Raw genomic sequence first — 18271 nt, 5'->3', positions numbered from 1 at the left:
ATATTAATTATTTAACTCATAAAAAAACTATCATTTTTTCAAAAAATGTTAAACTTTTACAACTTACAAGATTATTTGGGAGAAAATATATTTGTCTAATCAATAACACTAAGACAAATTAGCAAATTTGCATACAAAGAGAGATGATTTTGAAAGATATCTAAAAATTTGCTTCTTTTCTTTCTATGCAAAGATAGCCAACAGCTTTGAGGCTCTCTTGCTTTAAAAACCCAACAATGCTGCCAAAACATGATCTATTGCTCCGAACAAAACTGATGCAAAAAGTTTCAAAACCAGGAAAAGGACAAGCCCAATGAGGCCCCTACTTACATCTCTCTCTCTCTCTCTCTCTCTTCTCTCTCCAGTTACAACACTTTCTCTGTGATATACCAACCCCTCAGAATGCATATATATCAGAGAGATGGAGATGAGTTGATGGGGAAGAATGGAGAAGATGGTGATCAAGTGTTGGATAAAGGTGAAGAAGATGGTGTCTCTCCCAGCCGATAGAACTGCTGCTTCTGGCCATCAAGCAGCTTCGGCGCCGCCTCAGGCCGTAACCTGTGATGAGCTCTTCCTTCCATCGAAAGGAAAGAAGGGCTGTTCCAGAGATGGTGCAGATCCAATGGTTGTTGCCCTTGTTGCTTCCCAGAATCACTTCTCCATGAGGCCTAATATCTATATCTGAGAGAGATCACAGAGAGATGAATCAAGAAGTGAAGAAAATGATCAAAATCTGAGCCAGCTGAGAGGAACTCATCATCTTAGTTTAGTATCATAGAATCCAGTACTGTCATGGAAGGAACCCTATAATTTGCAAGATTGATTTAGAGACATTGGACAGGGCATTTCTATGTAAAATAAACCTTCATTGACTCTGAGAAATTGAGTAAAGTGTACTACTTTAGATCCAATGATCATTTTTATTTGTTCCTCCAAATTACAAGTTAATGTCGACAATTTGCAGACTCTTTGGTGCTACTTTTTCTATTTGGCAGTACAAGTTTTGTCAGTGAAGCTTGAAGAAGGCCACCAAGGGATCGTATACGACTTGCTTAGCATTGACACCGAACACAAAGTCTGCATGAGCGTAGTCTGCCCTGTACTGCACGACAAGTTTGTCGGGATCATGATCTTTGAGAGTGTCCAGCAGAGTCTGCACATCCTGCACATCAGAGAGCAAGTCCTGCCCTCCATAGCTGAGGAACAGAGGGAGGTCATTTGGGATGCTGGCCATGTTGTAGGCAGGAGGCGTCGGCTGCCCATAGTGCTCGTTGTTCTCATCCTCGCTGCCATAGTCGTACATCGCTATTGTCCCTCTTCGAATCACTGCACCGAATCCACATCCAGCACAATAAGTTTTCCAAGAATGGATACCACTGAAAAGAAAATAAAAGAAAAGAACTTGCTATTTATTAGACACATGACACTGGACAGTCAGGAGCAAATCTTTATTTGTGATAGATAGGGACTTACTCTGAGCTAGGTGGATCATGTTCTTTGTTGCCGATGGCTGAGGCTCGTGATTAAGAAAAATGTCAGTCCTTGAAGAATTCACGCAGCAATTCTTGCCTATTTTAGAAGTCAAGAAATCTAGTCAGTGATGGAGAAACAAAACATCAACCTCTAGATGCCAAATGAGCAGCATGGGAACATTAGTGTTACCAGTAAAAGCAGTCATCAGATCAGAACAATTACTATGCGTTTTATCGCAGATATCTTTCACGAGTTTTGCAGCAGCCTCCCTGTTCACGTAGAGGAGTGGGATTGTGCACAAAATTTGATCATTCAATTACAAGGGATTAAATTTTGTTCATGTTCACTGAAAACTTAGATGATTCCAATTGTATCTGCATATGTGTATTCCTAAGCTCGAATGAAGGATTTGTTTCTCACCCGCCTAGAGAGAACTCGTTCAGCCCTAACCAGTACAAGTCCTGCCCAAAAAAAAAAATGAGAACAATAAACCGGAAATTGTAAGCAAATTATACTGCAATTTGTGATCAAACTGAAACTGGAGAGGGTCATTATCATTACTTCGGCTATGAAAGCATCAGCTGCAGCTCTTGCAAGAGGCGAAGGCATCTGCCCAAGGAAAGCAATCGGGCTGAGAAGTGCAGCAGACCTCAACATGTTCAGTAGCTTCTTTTCAGAAAATGCAGCAAATGCAATCAGAGTTCCCTAAAAAATTAGAAAAAAGAAAGAAAGTAAATGTTTAGTACAATAGGAACTAAAGAAAGCTCTGACTCGAACAGGTGATGGCGCGGTATACAGATATTTACCAATGAATGTCCAACATAGTGCAGCTTCTGCCTAGTCTGATCGTAAACACACTGGAATGTAGCTGGAAGATCATAAGTCACCAGTTCATCCCATGACCAATTCCAATAAGCCTGCAAATAAATCAATATGCAAAATAAAAATCAGGAAAAAAGAAGTTTGGGATACTGCAATTTGTTTGACAAAAACGTGAACTAAGATAAGGAGAACCGCGTCAGTGGGACTAAGCGATGTGTGGCCAAGGCTCGAATTGGTGCCTCTGGTGTTGGCAATCCAAACATCATAGCCACTATCAGCCAAGATGAATGCCAGAGATTCGTCAGGGGAATTCAGCAGCCATGTCACAGCATCCTGCAAAAATACAATCCCACGATATTGTTATTCGATCAATCTGAACTGAAAAAATATTGACTCATCAATATGGAAAACTGCATACTAACCACAAGAAGCCCGTGTTGCAGAAGAACTGGTGGCTTGTCGGGTTTCTTGCCTGACCGCCCCACTGGAATCCGCTGCATACTGAGAATGTAACCGTCCTCTGTTGTCACCTGAAAGATCCCATCAAATTTGCATTACTCATCAGGAAATGCATAAATCAGGGACAGTGAACCAAACAGTAAGAGAAATACTGAATTGCCTTGTGATCTTCACAAACATAGCCTTGTGATTCCACCATTGATTTGCAGATACTGTCACTGGCAGCCATTGATGATGAAGAAACAGCATTGTTGCCATTGACTGAGTACAGTTTCGTTCTTGCTGCTTCTGCTGACAGAAAGAAGAGAATTAGTAGAGATAATAAATGGGTCAGAGTCTTGGCCATTGACTGATAAAGAACCCCCTTCTGTTCTCAGAGCAACTTCAATTTTCTTTCTCAATTTATAGTGGAAGAGACCCACATACAGACAGAGAAAAGTAAGTATACTTGATCAATACCCTCCCACAGCCCGTTCTTTTCCATCCTTAGCCATTTGAAGCTAGTTTTCTATTTGAACCTCAAGATTCCGTTTCTGCCACGCCATCTGAATAAAATTTGGGCTTAATTTATGTGTTCTCACTGAGTGAAAAGAACATTGAATTGGATTATTCAAAAGGCTTGAACACTGAATTGTTGTTCTCTTGTCTCGGGAAGTGTTGGAAAGAAACAAAGGGAAGGTGTTACTAGAATAATAAAATTAAATAATCACAAGAAGAAATATCAACAGACTAACGAACTTCCCATCTCAAGAGTAAGAAGAAATTTGATCACTAGACATTACCTTATTCTCTGTCTCAACTTGCTAGAAGTCCTCGAAGATTTAAGGGCAGGGGGTTTGTCTCTGCCCTTATTAGCCAACAATGTCTGTGTTTGAAACCTCTGCCCTGTTCTGGAGTGGTTGATCTCTGCCATCTTGCAATTTGGGTTTACTCAACCAATCTAGTAAGTTATTAATGACCCCAGATGATTATGTCCTTTTCTAGTTTCAGATTGCATAAATTATGTAGTTTAGCGAGTCTTATCTCCATCTCCACACTTAAAAATGGTGGCTTAATTAGTTGAAAAGGGCACATCGATTTCAGTGGTAGGTAATTTCAATTTATTTTAACCAGAAAAAACATTCAAATATAAGTAACTCGCTATACACGAAAAACAAAGACTCCAATCAAAACGAACACTTAAACTGTGAACTCAGTGAACTTGAGACAGATAGTATTGTTTTGTACGAAGAGAAGCAAATTGCATAGGAAAACCTGAGAGAAACTTCATAGTGATCTGATTCTCGTCTTCTTCCCAGTTCATGTTGTCAGTGAGCCTGGAAAAAGGCCATGAGAGGATCATACACAGCTTGCTTAGCATTTGACCCCATAACAAAATCTGCATGAGCATAATCTTCTACAAAATGCACGACAAGCTTGTCTTCCTCGTGATCTTTGAGGCTGTCAAGCAGCAGCTGAACATCTTCGCCATCAGAAAGAGCATCCTGGCCTCCATAGCTGAGGAAGAGAGGAAGGTCAGTTGGGATGCTTGTCATGTTGTATACTGGAGGAGCAGACTGCCCATAGTGGTTCCTGTTCTCCTCCTCATCTTTGTAATCATACATGGCAATGGTTCCTTCTTTGATCACTGTCCAATAAGCCCTGGATTCGTACATCTTGAGACATTCTTAAGATACTAATTCTTATTCAATTTTTATCAAGGGTGGTGATAGGTGAAACTGGATTTCAGAATACTTACTCTGAGCAAGGTGGATCATGTTCTTTGTCGATGTATGCTGTGGCTCGTTCTCTAGGAAAGCAGCTAGTACAGAAGGGGTGAGGCAGCAGTTAGGACCTGCAGATGAAAAGATTTGGGTTCATTTCTAGACACTGAAAATGATGTTCGATAACATGCTTTCTAAGAACTAAAATTTAGAACTCGAAAACAAGTTTCATAAGGTCTATCCATATTTCTTATATATGCTGATATACATGATAAATGCCACTAGTTATAGTTTTTTAATATCATGATATTATCAAAATAATGATTGACTTTTTCTTAGAAAATGACAAAATTGTTCCAAAGATAAATAAAAACCCCGCCCCCTTCTTGGTTCATTTTTTGCCCAGTCTTGATTTTCTGCCTTCACTTTTTTAAAAACATAACTAGTTATCAAATAATATATTTTATTTCTATTTTTCAGAAAGACAATTACAAAAAATAATAATAATATGTTATTGGTTTGCATCGAGTAAGCCCAAAGGCTTACAAATCATCAAGTATTAGTTAGGTAGTTAGGTGGTAGTTAGACAAAAGTTCAAACGGTATCTACCATTCCCTAACGGTAACTACTGGTGTTCCACATTGTATAATCCGCCTCTATGCTTTATAAATCGAAGTCTGGATTGCGCTATTAAATGATTCAGAAAAAGACGAGTGTTACAAGAGAGGAAAGCTTTGTTTTTAGAAGTTTTTGTAATCTCTGTGAAGTGTGCTTGTGTGGAAGATCTTGTACTTATTCATTCAAGAACATAATAAGGATTGCTCTCGGTTGAAAGGCTGGACGTAGGGTCATTCCTATGGTGATCTGAACCAAGATAAATCCCTGTGTCTTATGAGTGTTTATATTCTATTCTTATTGTTCTGTTTATGTGTTCTTTATAATCTGTGTGTGCAGTTGTGTGCGCCTACCCTATTCGGGAGTTCATGTGATCAACATAATAACAGGAAGAAAAAATGATATCAAACTTGCCCTTAGCTTCCAAATCTCAAGAGCACTATTTCCCAGACTTTGAATATCAAATTTGCCTCAACTTCCAAATCTAAAAAGAACTATTTCCCAGACCTGGAATATCTTCACAGTACCTGTGAAAGCTGACAGAAAGTTGCTGCAGTCGACATCCGGTTTCTGGCATATAGATGCAAGAAGTTGGATTGCAGCAGGCCTGAAGAAGAAGAAGAAGAAGATCAGACAGTTGCAGCAGTATAACATTAGAGAAACTAGAAAGATGAAATGTTTTCCTTACCCAAAAGGATCAAATTCATGGATCCCCAGCCAATATGAAGTCTGCTAGAAAAAGACATCTACAGATTGTCAGAGAGTTACAAATTTATAAAAGAATGTACAGCAAAAAAAATGAAGAAAAGAAGGGCCTTTTACATCAGCAGTAAAATTGTCAGCAGCATTTCTTGCAATGGGAGAGGTCATTTGAGCAAGATAAGCAACTGGGCTGAGTACAGCAGCTGATCTTACCATGTCAATCAACTCCCCTTTTGAGAACGAAGCCAAAGCAGTCAGGGTTCCCTGCACAAGAAGATGAAATCAAAGTTCTCAGAAAGGACTCAAAGCTTGAAGTTAGTTACACGGCAGAATACAGGCACCAGAAGAACGCATAGTCACCTGTGAATGACCAATGTAGTGAAGCTTCTGTCCTGTTTCATTGTGCACATACTGGAATGCAGCTGGAAGATCATAGGCTACCAATTCATCCCATGACCAATCCCAATAAGGCTAAAGAGATGCAGACTGAGGTTAGTACTGGGAAAATATGGTAGGATTTTTGTATAGCGTGACTGTAAACGTGAATAAGTTCACTATCTTTAAGGTGTTATTTGCCCCCACTAGAATTGTTGCAGAGTTAATGGCTTTTTTGTTGTTTAATAACACAAAGTATAGACAATCAGTATAGATAAGATGATGGATGATGAAAAGGAGAACATATAAATGGAAGAAAGGTACAAACAGGGTCCTCCGGGGTGAGAGTAGTATGCCTGAGGCTATATTTAGTTCCACGAAGGCTGGCAAGCCACACATCAAACCCGTTATCTGCCAAGATAAATCCCAGAGACTGGTCCGGAGAACCCAGAAGCCATGTTGCCGCATCCTGCCAATTCACCATTTCCATGTTTTAATAACCCGCAGTTTATCAAACAGAATTGCAGGAAACTAGCAGCTCCAGAAAACTAACCACCAGGAGACCATGTACTAACAGGACTGGTGTCTGGTTGCCTGCTGCTCCACCTGAGCCACCCACCGGAATCCTTTGCATGCTGAGGACATAGCCATCTTGGGTTGTCACCTGAAAAACAGTGATTTCCATCACCTTATATCAAACAACTGGCTTTATGAATCTTACAACTTTTCCAAGTGAAATGGCATGGAATTTTGACATATTACTGTGTGTTCCTGGCAAGTGTAGTTTTGTGGCTCTGCCATCATTTTACAAATGCCATCATCTGGTGCTGCTGAGACACTGTCCGGAACATTGGAAGTGAACAATTTTGTTCGGGTACCAACTGCTGATCCACAAAACACAATGAACACAAGCACAGAGGCTACACTGTTGGCCATATTTAGTGGTTTTGTTCCAATGCAGCCATAAAGAAACTTCCCTGCAATTTTTATACTAGAGAAAATGCAGATACAGGCAAGACTGAGCATATAATATAATAAAAGCAACTTGGAAATCTAGCAGGTAAGCAGAAGAGCTCTAAACAAGGAAACTGACTTGGGCTGTCCCTTTTTGTACCATTAATTAATAGAACTCCGTTAACTTCTAGATTTCTTGCAGTGAGGATTCGGTATCTGTACTATGAATCCCTAGTTTAATTCACCATCAAGGCTAATCAGGCCAATTTAGAAAACTGAAATCCTCTCTCTCTCTCTCTCTAGTTTTGTTTTTTTGCAATGCTTTTGTCTCCTTGGTAGAGCAGGAGATAGAGCTGGTGCCGTTCTTAGAAAACTGAGACCTATCACTACTAGCTCTCTGACAATGCACCCAGTTCATGCTAGTTTCTATCCAAGAGAACACATTGACCTCCATGACCAAATAGCTTCTCCTGCTTTCCTTCTTCTCTTCCAGTCCAGCTCAGGGAACCAAACAGACATGACCTACTGTATATTTTGATCCCTCTCCACGTTTAAGCTGAAAAGTGGCGCACCAATGCATTAGGCTCCCCGCTCTTTGAGGCGGGGAAGGTTGTATTTGTGTGCAGTCCTAGCCTTGTTTTGAAAAGAGGACGTTTCAACAACTTGAACACATGATCTTTCAGTCTTAAAAGGAGCGATCTTACTATTGCTACCAAGAAAGCATCACAAACTTAATAGTTTATTTTTTTTATAAGGGCTATTAGCATAAAAAAGCTAAAACTTTTCGAGTTTTAGTGATTTTATCTAATCCTTCTAATTTTGACAATTAAAGCTAAATTTGTAAAGTTAATAGCAATTTTATCCAAATTGAAAAAACGGGCTCTACCTGTTATTTCATTTTTTTATAATAAAATGTTAAATATATTTTTTTTAGTGTGTGAGTTTAATTTTGTTGTTACAGGAAATCAACTAAATAAATCACCATCACTTTCTTTTTAAATAGCTCCAAACAAACATTCCCTTCCATCTTAAATCAATTTTTTAGATAGTTCCACAACAAATTACCTTTACTCTCATTTTATTTTTAAATAGTCCCTAAAATTAGACGAAAGTTTAAATACATTTAGTGCAATGGCAATAGGAAGGAAAAGTTAAATACTATCATTTGTCGCTACTGTCACTGACTACGATGGTGGTCTAAGTAGGACAAAAAAAAAAATTGTCCTACTTAAAAAGTCATTTCATAAGCAATAATGAATAATTATTTCATGCAACTAAAGTAATATACACACATATACATTCACCATAATTTTTTGAAATATAAAATAGAATATTATACTCCCTTAAAAAGATACAAAAAAAAAAACATAAACTCTTTTTGTATATTACACATAAATATGAAAACAGTCCCTTTCTTTTTAAAATCACACAGCAAATATATTATATTTGAATGGTATAATTTTTTTATAATAAAATGTTAAACTGTTATATAAAACTATATTTAACAAAATTGTATAGCCACGACCAGGCAGCCTGTGAGGGTGATTTATTTAGCTGATCTTCCGGCAACAAAAAAATTAAACTCACACACTCAAAAAAATATATTTAACATTTTATTATAAAAAAATTATAAAAAAATGAAATAATAGGCTGAGCAACCCGTTTTTTAATTTGGATAAAATTGCTACAAACTTTACAAATTCGGCCTTAATTGCCAAAATTGGAAGAATTGGATAAAATTGTCACAACTCAATTTTTTTTGGCTTTTTGGTGCTAATAGCCCTTTATATAAGTATGAAGTACATTTATGGTCCATTAACCGATGTTAGAATTGCAATTACTATAGGATAAGTTCTTTTCTTTTCTTTTCTTTTTTTGATTTCGCACCATTATGAGCGTCCCCTACTTGCCAGCCCCACAACATGATAGGAGATTAAATCAGAGATGTGCCTCGCACTGGCCAGGGCTCGAACACGGGTGCACAATCAGGGGCCCCAAAAGCATCACCCCAACAAGCACGGTCCGCATCTTCCTATTGCCGACAGAGATATGCCCATGCGGCATGATAAGTTCTTTAGTAATAAAATAAGTGGTTGGAATTTGAATTTGTTTCAAATTTGACCACATTTGAATTTTAACGATATGATGGGATAAGGGATTGTAATTTGAATTAGATTCAAATTTTTACTCGTTTGAATTTTGAAGAGATATGCCTATACATATCTATATATGTGTAATATCTATAAATAGGCATAGAACCCAACGAAAAATATAACAATCAGAATCAATTTCTAATTGCTCATATATTAATTCGGTATACCATTCAAGTTTTGGACGACAAGGGGTGGACGAATAAAAAAGTTTTTATAGTTTTCTTCCATGAAGATGGTTAGACAAATCAGTTTCAATTATTTTGCTACTGTCCAAGTATTCTTACATACCGTATGTAATTTTTTATTAAAGTTCTACAGTGATATCAAAGCTTTGCTTATTTGTCTATACCTTTGTGGTTGATCATTCGTATTCACGGATTTTTGTAACTTTGTGATATTTTTTCGCCGTACAATTACTTTTTATATGTTTGATGTGGTTTAGCCACGGTTGAGGTACTGTTGCCAACAACCATGTGCATCACGGCTGCTGGGCTTGCTGCTTGTGGGTCTTCCTCCGTGGGTTTTCTATGCAATATCTAACATGTTGGACGGTCGCGTATGTCGGGGTTTGTGGGCGGTGCTTTGGTGTCGAGGGCACTCGTAGACAGAAAGGCATAAGGTGGGGTCGTCCTCATGGAGGCTGAGGCCGTCCCTAGTGACCGCATACTTTGCGGCCAATAGGAGGTTTGTTGCCAGCCAGTGTGGGGTGGCTTATAGCTACGTGTTGCTTGGTCATGACCAGTTGCGTACACCCGTTGTTGGAGGCCGCATTCATCATGGCCAATGTGAGAAGGTGGCGGTAGCAATGACCATGGAGTCATTCGTCACTGCATGGCCTTTGGTCTTCCTTTCATGAATGACAGCCTTTGTGGCCACCATAAATGGATGCAAGCCAGCGGCTAGAGCTACCGACTGTGGAGGAAGAAAGCGGCAACGATGCAAGGATGCCCACAAAACCCTAAGAGATGCTTGGAAAGAAGATAGGTCTTGACTTATTAAGTTCTGGGTTGACCCACTAGGTTGTAACATCTCGCATCGAGCGATAGGAAGGACCGGAACAACTTACCTTGATAGGCCTACGCGAACTTCCCAGGGGGGTCACCCATCCTTGGATTACCCCAGGTCAAGCACGCTTAACATGGGAGTTCTTTGCCAACATTCAGCCCAAAAGGTATCCAGCTGGTGTTGTTTCCTTCCTTACTTATCCTCGATATATACTATTCTCCTCTGGGCTCCCGGGGTATTACATTCTCCCCCCCTTGAGCACATGACGTCCTCGTCATGCGACGTTACAACTGGTCCCAGACATTCCCCCATTTGGAGGCTGCTATCCTAGAAGCCTGCCAGGAGCCGCTCCTTGTATAGGCTCTCGAGCCCCGGCGCCACTCCCCGCCCTCATTGGACCACCTTCGCCAAGGGTCGGCTCTGATACCACCTGTAACATCCCGCGTCGAGCGATAGGAAAGACCGAAACAACTTATCCTGATGGGCCTACGCGAACTTCCCAGGGGGGTCACCCATCCTTGGATTACCCCAGGTCAAGCACGCTTAACATGGGAGTTCTTTGCCAACATTCAGTCCAAAAGGTATCCAACTGGTGTTGTTTCATTCCTTACTTATCCTCGATATATACTATTCTCCTCTGGGCTCCCGGGGTATTACATAGGTTGGATCTAGATTGGGTTGACCCATTAGGAGATCTATGAAAGGATCTGGGGCTGGCTAATGGATTTGTCCAACTAGGCTTGGGCTTGGGCTTGGACTTGGGCTATTTATTTTTGTTAACAAATTGAACTAGTTTTAATTAAAATTATTGGGCCTCATTTTGTATTGGGTCATATTATGAGTTTTATTTAATTATTTGGATTATGATTTTAGGCCATGAATTAATTAGTTTAATTTTGAGCCTAAAATTATAAATTAAATAATAAACACATTTTGAGATTAAAAAAAATCAGAATTAATTTTTTATTATATCCAATTTTGGAATACTAATTTTTGTAATTAGTAATATTGTTTTCATGACATTTATGATGTATTTTAACTTTTGTCATGATAATTGTTTGGATTATACTTTTAGCCCATAAATTAATAAGTTTAATTTTGAGCCTAAAATTATAAATATATATGATGTGGCATATTTTACTCAATATAAATTTACCTTGATTAATTATTTGTTTACTGTAAATATTTAGTTTTACTTGCTCATTGATAATTAATTTTAGTTTAGTACTAATCTTGGGCCTTGTGTGGGTCCTAAGGTATTATTGGATTTTGTGGATCAGTTCCACATAAGCAATTGAGTCATAGCATTTTAGCTATGCGTCATGGGTAATGACTTTGAAGCCTAGCAATATGTGCATAGCAAAATATTTGATTTAATTGTTTGTCTTGAACTTGTGCATTAAATGTCTTTTATTATCCTTGATTCAATGATCAATGGCCACCAGTTCAGTTGTTGGAAGCTTAACTAGGATAGAAAAGTTGGATGAGTCCAACTACTCCACATGGGAGAAGCAGATTTAATATCTGCTTTAGATGGAGAAAGTATGAGATGTTTTGGAAACTTCACATCGCGCGCCGCAAGGGGAAAATGTTTCCTTGGCGACATAGCGGGCCTATGATAAATGACTTGAGATGGACCGTTATGTTTTCCTTGCGATGCTAGTTAGTATGCGGAGTAATCTCATGGGTCAGTTTGAGCCTTGCTAGACTGCCATGAAAATGTGGCAAAAGTTGAAGATTTGATTAGACATTTGCAACAAAGCTTCATGCTTTACAGTTAAAATTTCAATAGTATATCAAGGACCCGAGGCATAGCATGGATGAGCATCTGATAGTGATGGGTTCACTCATCAAAGATCTTTAGAGTGCAGGAGTAGTGCTTATTGATGAGCAGCAACTCTTAGGGGTAATTAGATCATTGCTTGACCCTAAGTGGTCTCAGATGAAGCTCCTTATGATACAAAGCAAAAATATCAAAACTTTTTATGATATTTCACGTCACTTGGAGCTTGAGGTTGAACGCATCGAAGTGAACTGTGTGGCAATTTTTGTAGCCAAAGTCGACAGGTGTGAGGGCTTCGGGCCTAAATGCAAGAGACAATGATCGAGGGCATCAGGCCTTACACCTAAGATTGGAAAGGGCAAGATGGCCAAGAGAGGGACACATGTAAAGAAAAACTTGTCTAAACTGAAATGCTACAATTGTAAGAAAAATGGTCACTTCACTTGAGATTGTCCAAAGCTGAAGAAGATATATTCCTCTTCTTATTCTCATTTGCTTCATGTTTGCTTGCATGCATTAGTTGCATACTCATGTCCTGAGTGGATTGTGGATACAAGAGTAACACGACATATAAGTGTTAAGAAAGAAGGGTTTTGTGGATTTCCACAGAGTGTCAGCGGGGACTTAGTACGTCACGGTTGAGAATGGCACACAAGAAGAAGTTCTTGGAGTTGGTTCGTTCTAGTTCAAAATGAAGAATGGCAAGAATCTACTCCTGAAGGATGTTATGTATGCTCTTGGAGTTTGGTGTAATCTATTATTTGTAGCATGTTTATTAGGACAAGGTTATTTTTTTTCTTTTCCGTGATACTGACGTGAACATCTATTTGGATGATACATTATTTGGTAGTGATTTCTTAGTGGATGGTTTTTTCAAACTTACTTTAGATCATGTTTATGATAATTATGCCATTGCTTTAGTTTCTTCTACTTCTTCTATCATTAATGTTGAATGTGATTTATGGCACAAAAGATTTGGCCATGTGTGAGCCTTGCTTAGCCAGTAAGGCTAAGAGGAAACCTTTTGGTAAGGCTTCTCGTGCATCTTGTTCTTTAGAGTTAGTACACTCCAACATATGCGGTTCTATGAATGTGAGGGCATGTCATGGTGCACCATACTTTTTTACCTTCATAGACGATTATTCACGTTTTGATTACGTATATCTGATTTCTCACAAGTTAGAAGCTTTAGATTGCTTTAGACGTTTTGTGCATGAGGTTGAGAATCAGATGGAGAAGAGCTTAAAAACTCTTCGAATCGATAGAAGGCGTGAATATCTTTTTGATCAATTCAGAAGTCTAAGAAAGGAAAAAGGTATAGTTTGACACCTGACAATTCTTGGCACTTCACAACAAAATGGTGTTACAGAACGTCGGAATAGGACTTTGTTGGAAATGGTTAGATTGATGTTGGCGTAGATAAATCTCCCGATTAGTTTCTGGAGAGATGCGTTGTTGACTGCAGCCTACATTCTTAATCTTGTTCCAAGCAAGTCCGTGCCCTCTACCCCTTATGAGTTATGAACTGGTAGAAGTCCAAACTTGGATCACTTACAGCCTTGAGGGTCAGCTGGATATGTTTATAGCACGTCTCACAAGTATGAAAAACTTGGACTAAGAGCCAGCAAGAAGGTGTTCATTCGGTATCCTACAAGTTCAAAATGATATATAATGTATGGTGAACATCCTAGTGGGGGTTTAACTGAGGTAGAATCTTGGGACGTAGAGTTTCTTAAGGATGAATTCTCAAGAATTTGCGAGGTTGATAAGGACTCCCAATTATATGAGTTACAAGAGGAAGTGCCTTTAGTCATTGGGAGGATTCTTGCAGGTAATAGGAGTGAACCCATAGACAGTACTTTGGAGACTCAAGCAATCCGATGCAACCAACGTGGGCTTATCCCTTGTCGTTATTTCGATGATATTAAGGGAATGATACTTATATGTGCCATGTCGGATGACATTGAGCCAACTTCTTGTGAAGAAGTCTTAACCTCCCCAAATTGAGATCAATGGTTGACCTCTATAAAAAAAAGGACATAAACTCAATGGATAAGAATAAGGTGTGGAAACTTATCAATCTTCCATCAAATAGAAAGGCGACTGGCAACAAGTGAGTCTTGAAAGTTAAACGTTGAGCTGATGGATCGATCGACAATTATAAGGCCCAATTGGTCGCGAAGGGCTACACTCAAATTGAGGGTGTGGATTTCTTGGAGACGTTTTATCCTGTGCTGAGATTTGACTCTATTCATGTGATTTTAGCTATCGTCACTCATTTAGATCTTGAGCTATACCAAATGAATGTCAAGACAACATTTCTCAATGGAGAACTAGACGAGAAGATATACATGGATCAACCCATCAATTTTGTTACTGAATAGTAGAAGGGCAAAGTGTGTCATCTCAAACAATCCATATATGGTCTCAAGCAATTATCTAGACAATGGTATCTACGATTTCATGAAGCCATCACTTGTTAGTGTTGTGTGATCTGATGCTAGATTTGTATGGCATCTAGCAGGCTTATATTAATACACTAATTGTATTTTTGTATAAATCATTAAAATGGAAGTTTTTTTTATTTATATTTTCTCCAATCAATTATATGAATGAATCCTTAGATCTTTTGTCTAAGAATTTTATTCTCAAGGTGTTGAGATTATGTGACAGGATTCTCTAATAATAGAACTTCTTAAACTATTCTTAGTCCTTAAATTCTTTGGATGTGGACTCTGATTAATTGAGTATGGACTAGCATAGTGATTACTACCTCATTCGGTATGGGGATACTAAAGGGATGGTAGTGTGTCACATGCCATATGACATGAGATGTTGCTAGTAGATCTGTGGGTGGTCGTTGGGGAACGATCAGTTGAATGTGACGTTGATGACTGATCTCATAGTTGGTAAATAATGGTCGAGTTATCAGGCTGCGATGGTTTGTTAATCCTTAGACTTGAACCGGCACGGTTGTTTTGTGTATTGGTGTACGAGATTTGTTAATAAGTCGAACCATTCAACTGGGAGGTGAGAACGTTCATCTATGTGGTTTCGTATTGTTGATATATGGAGACAGGTGTTGGGAATAAGATCTGTCGCCCTCGTCGATATTTGATAGGGTGAACGTCCTATGTGCTCTATTATTGATGTGACGAGACAGACTTTGGCTGGGGCAAATTGAAAGTCAGGAAATGTGTTTCCTAATGTGTCATCTAGTCATATTAATGAGGTTTAACACATAGTTACTGAGTTTGAGAGTTTGTCACTCTATGACTCTCGCTCAGTTGGGATGTTAGGTGATGGAAGGATTATAACACACATTAATCATCAACTATAATAGGTTCAATTGAAGTGAGACTTCACTGTCACTTATATTGTCATGAACCGCTACTAGGCACTATTCAGGAACTCTTAGAACGTCATCAAGATTTGAAGAAGTTTCGGTAATAGGTCAAGGGGTTGACCGATATTGAAAAGGGTTTCGATGTTATCTGATTGCTAGCAGGTAATGAACCTAGAAAGTCATACCATATAGTGTTGCGTTTGAAATCGACATTGTGTGCCCAATATGTCTCTGAAAATGGTTGGTCAAAAGTTGACCCTTGGCCCTCCTTGCCAATAATGCATAGTGCAATGCATTATTAAATGGAGGTTGCACGAATGTGAGAAGAAATCAAATGGGGAGAAGAAAAAAGGTGGGGGATGGGGAGGAAATGATTAAATAAGGCAGAGGCCCTGCCTCTGGCTTTTCTCTGTCTCTTTCTAATTCTCACGCCACTATCTTCTTTTTCTTCTTTCTATTTCATCTGAAAAGATCATAAAAATTATATATGTAATTATTACGCATACAATTTTGAGACACGAGCATCGGTGATACGCAAATCCTTTGTGTCTAGCACGAGAAAAGGTGACTAAAAATAGTATCATTCAACATACTAGGTGTGGACCGACTAGGACCACCACATCTTAAGGTGGATTCAATCTTAGTACAGAAACTATTTCTGTACTCCATCCTTGCATCGGACAGTAGATATGCATTTATTTATATTCAATTGTTGAATATGCGTATTGCTTAAATACCTAAGCTAGTGTATAATGTGTATGTTATATTCCACTACATGTATCTGATACTTGGTAAAAATTTTAATTTTTTCTTATACTGTCATACTATTGATTCCCTTCATCACCTCTATTGGTTTAACTATGATGGAGGAAGACCATTGTGTGTATGTCAAACGGATAAGATATGGGTTCTTGATTTTGTCCTTATATGTAGATGACATCTTATTTGGTGGAAACAACTTGGAAATGATCAACACTATTAAGGAATGGCTTATGTCTTTGAGATAAAGGATTTAGGGGAAGCGAGTTATATCCTTGGAGTTAAGATCTCGAGAGATAGCTTAATGAGGCTTTTGAGTATGTCTCAAGAGACTTACCTTCGTAAGATCCTTAAACGGTTTAATATGGATAACTCAAAGTATGTTGATACTCTAGTTGGTAAGGGTTGCACCTTAAGTCTTAGTCAATACCTTGAAACAAGGGAATAAAAGAAACTAATAGAAAAGAAACCATACATCAGTGTTGTTGGGAGTCTCATGTAAGCAATGAAGTGTACTCATCCTGATATCTGCTTTATTGTTGAGCTAGTAAGTAAATACCAAAGTAATCCAGGTGAAAAACACTGGAAAGTTATCAAGAGAATCATGAGGTATCTATGTGGTACTTGTGATTATGTCCTAGCTTTCTAAGGTGGAGATATGAAAGTACGTGGTTACACTGATGTTGATTTTGTCAGAGATATAGATGATAGTGTCTTCATATCAACATATGTTTTCATGAAGCAAGAAGCAAGATTACGTTGCTTAATCAACCATGGAAGCAAAGTATGTGGCTAACTCAGAAGCCAGAAGACAAGCATCCTGGCTTAGTGCTTTCTTTCGAGAGCTCAGGCTGATGAATCTGTCAAGATTTGTATCAACAACATGGTTGCGATGCAATTTGCACATGACCCCAAATTTCAGAATAAAGGAAAGTACATAAGAAAAAGATATCACTATATTAGAGGATTAATCAGGGATAAGGAAGTGATCTTGAGTTATATTCATAGTGTTGAAATGTTGGATGACCCATTGACAAAGCCACTTAGTAGGAATGTATTTGTATCCCATGTGAGGCGTATGAGATTACATAGAATTTAAATTCTACATTTGATACATGTTTACGACATTCATAATAATTTATGTTTATGGATATTTGTTATCTTCTTTCTATTTTCATGATATAACAATGTGTTGTTGATATAGAAAACATTGAAATAGTTGCACATGTTTGTGAATGTCACCAGGCTTGGATCGATCCTCTCATGCAGACGATCTCCCTGACACTTGTGTGGTGTATAGGATAAGACAACTTATGCTTGGACTTATGTGGTCAGTGTAAGTCCCTTAATAGATAAGGGGTATTCCAGGTCGTTATTGTTGCCTTTGTATGGTTAAGATGAGACTTATTTGAAGAAATCGAATATGGATTTATTCTGAATTCCATATTAAGCCTGAGAATTGCTAGATGTGAGCACTCATGAGTTGAATGACTCAAGCTGGTGCTTATGTGGTGATTGTGTTGACATTTGTACGGTGTTTTGAGTGTGACACCCTTGATTAGTGGGAGCTTTAATGTAGCATGCATATCATGCAGCGTGCGTTTGCTCGATTGCTATATGGAAGTGACAAGATTATTCTCTCTATGTTAGTGCGTGGGACCCTATTCACATATGCCTTCTAATCTAAAATTGTTTTATGAAGTTAAGGTTCAATTACACTACTTTACCATGTCACCCAATTGGCCAGCAAGAAAGTAGTTAGGTGGGCCATAACTGGGCAAGTAGTTAAACCAAGAGATGGATTGATTTGAATTTTAGGAAAGATAATTTATACCACATCATGTAAGTTTTGCAACTCATAGTCCAGACAATCATCTGTGTGATGATCATGAGTGCAAGAACTTCGATTGATGATCAAATGTTGTTTAGAATTACTCTCGAGAGACTGGAAGTATTTGATTGATGTGTTATGTAGTATCTAAAGCATAGATGACATTACCCTCGTTTATTTCTTTTTGCAACAATACTATGTTGGCATTGGCGATTGTTTGATATAGTACTCTTATCATTGTCATCAATGTTACACCCCTTGACGTCTTGTATGAGGAGATGAGTTGAG

The 18271-nt window shown here is 38.4% G+C and overlaps 2 protein-coding genes across 4 annotated transcripts; both read right to left on the bottom strand.

Annotated features, from left to right (window-relative positions):
* Window positions 1-746: 746 nt before the first annotated feature.
* Window positions 747-4040, bottom strand: LOC127791500 (triacylglycerol lipase 2-like). Of its 2 annotated transcripts, XM_052321412.1 has the most exons (10): window positions 3206-4039; window positions 2918-3045; window positions 2721-2828; window positions 2491-2631; window positions 2283-2393; window positions 2038-2181; window positions 1897-1937; window positions 1666-1745; window positions 1477-1572; window positions 747-1329 (listed from the first exon to the last, which is right to left on the bottom strand). In XM_052321412.1, exons 2-10 carry the CDS (start codon window positions 2984-2986, stop codon window positions 1010-1012), a joined length of 1110 nt encoding a protein of 369 aa, XP_052177372.1. In that variant the 5' UTR covers window positions 2987-3045; window positions 3206-4039; the 3' UTR covers window positions 747-1009. The 2 variants fall into 2 exon arrangements, with proteins under 2 accessions (XP_052177372.1, XP_052177371.1); XM_052321411.1 differs by having other exon boundaries at window positions 2918-4040.
* An 11-nt stretch (window positions 4041-4051) lies between these two features.
* LOC127791501 (triacylglycerol lipase 2-like) lies at window positions 4052-7088 on the bottom strand. Of its 2 annotated transcripts, XM_052321413.1 has the most exons (9): window positions 6915-7088; window positions 6706-6816; window positions 6481-6621; window positions 6138-6248; window positions 5898-6041; window positions 5764-5804; window positions 5603-5682; window positions 4496-4591; window positions 4052-4384 (listed from the first exon to the last, which is right to left on the bottom strand). In XM_052321413.1, the coding sequence occupies exons 1-9, from the start codon at window positions 7086-7088 to the stop codon at window positions 4065-4067; spliced, it is 1218 nt and encodes a 405-aa protein (XP_052177373.1). In that variant the 3' UTR covers window positions 4052-4064. The 2 variants fall into 2 exon arrangements, 1 of the variants encoding a protein (XP_052177373.1); XR_008020958.1 differs by lacking the exons at window positions 5603-5682; window positions 5764-5804; window positions 5898-6041; ... (2 more) ...; window positions 6706-6816; window positions 6915-7088 and having other exon boundaries at window positions 4253-4398; window positions 4496-4798.
* Window positions 7089-18271: the final 11183 nt, after the last annotated feature.

The sequence above is a fragment of the Diospyros lotus genome, chromosome 15 (genome assembly GCF_014633365.1).
Source record: "Diospyros lotus cultivar Yz01 chromosome 15, ASM1463336v1, whole genome shotgun sequence".
In the NCBI taxonomy this organism is placed as follows: Eukaryota; Viridiplantae; Streptophyta; class Magnoliopsida; order Ericales; family Ebenaceae; genus Diospyros; species Diospyros lotus.
Note: the sequence above shows the minus strand (reverse complement) of the source record. Positions and strands in the feature narration are given on the sequence as shown.

Coding starts and splice junctions, on each gene's coding strand:
- LOC127791500 (XM_052321411.1), bottom strand. CDS start 3,103: ATGGCCAAGACTCTGACCCATTTATTATCTCTACTAATTCTCTTCTTT. Junction 2,394..2,490: donor CGCTTAGTCCCACTGACGCG/GTTCTCCTTATC, acceptor ATTTATTTGCAG/GCTTATTGGAATTGGTCATG. Junction 1,938..2,037: donor CTGATGCTTTCATAGCCGAA/GTAATGATAATG, acceptor TTTTTTGGGCAG/GACTTGTACTGGTTAGGGCT.
- LOC127791501 (XM_052321413.1), bottom strand. CDS start 7,088: ATGGCCAACAGTGTAGCCTCTGTGCTTGTGTTCATTGTGTTTTGTGGA. Junction 6,042..6,137: donor ACTACATTGGTCATTCACAG/GTGACTATGCGT, acceptor CTTCTTGTGCAG/GGAACCCTGACTGCTTTGGC. Junction 5,805..5,897: donor CTGACAATTTTACTGCTGAT/GTAAAAGGCCCT, acceptor TTTTTCTAGCAG/ACTTCATATTGGCTGGGGAT.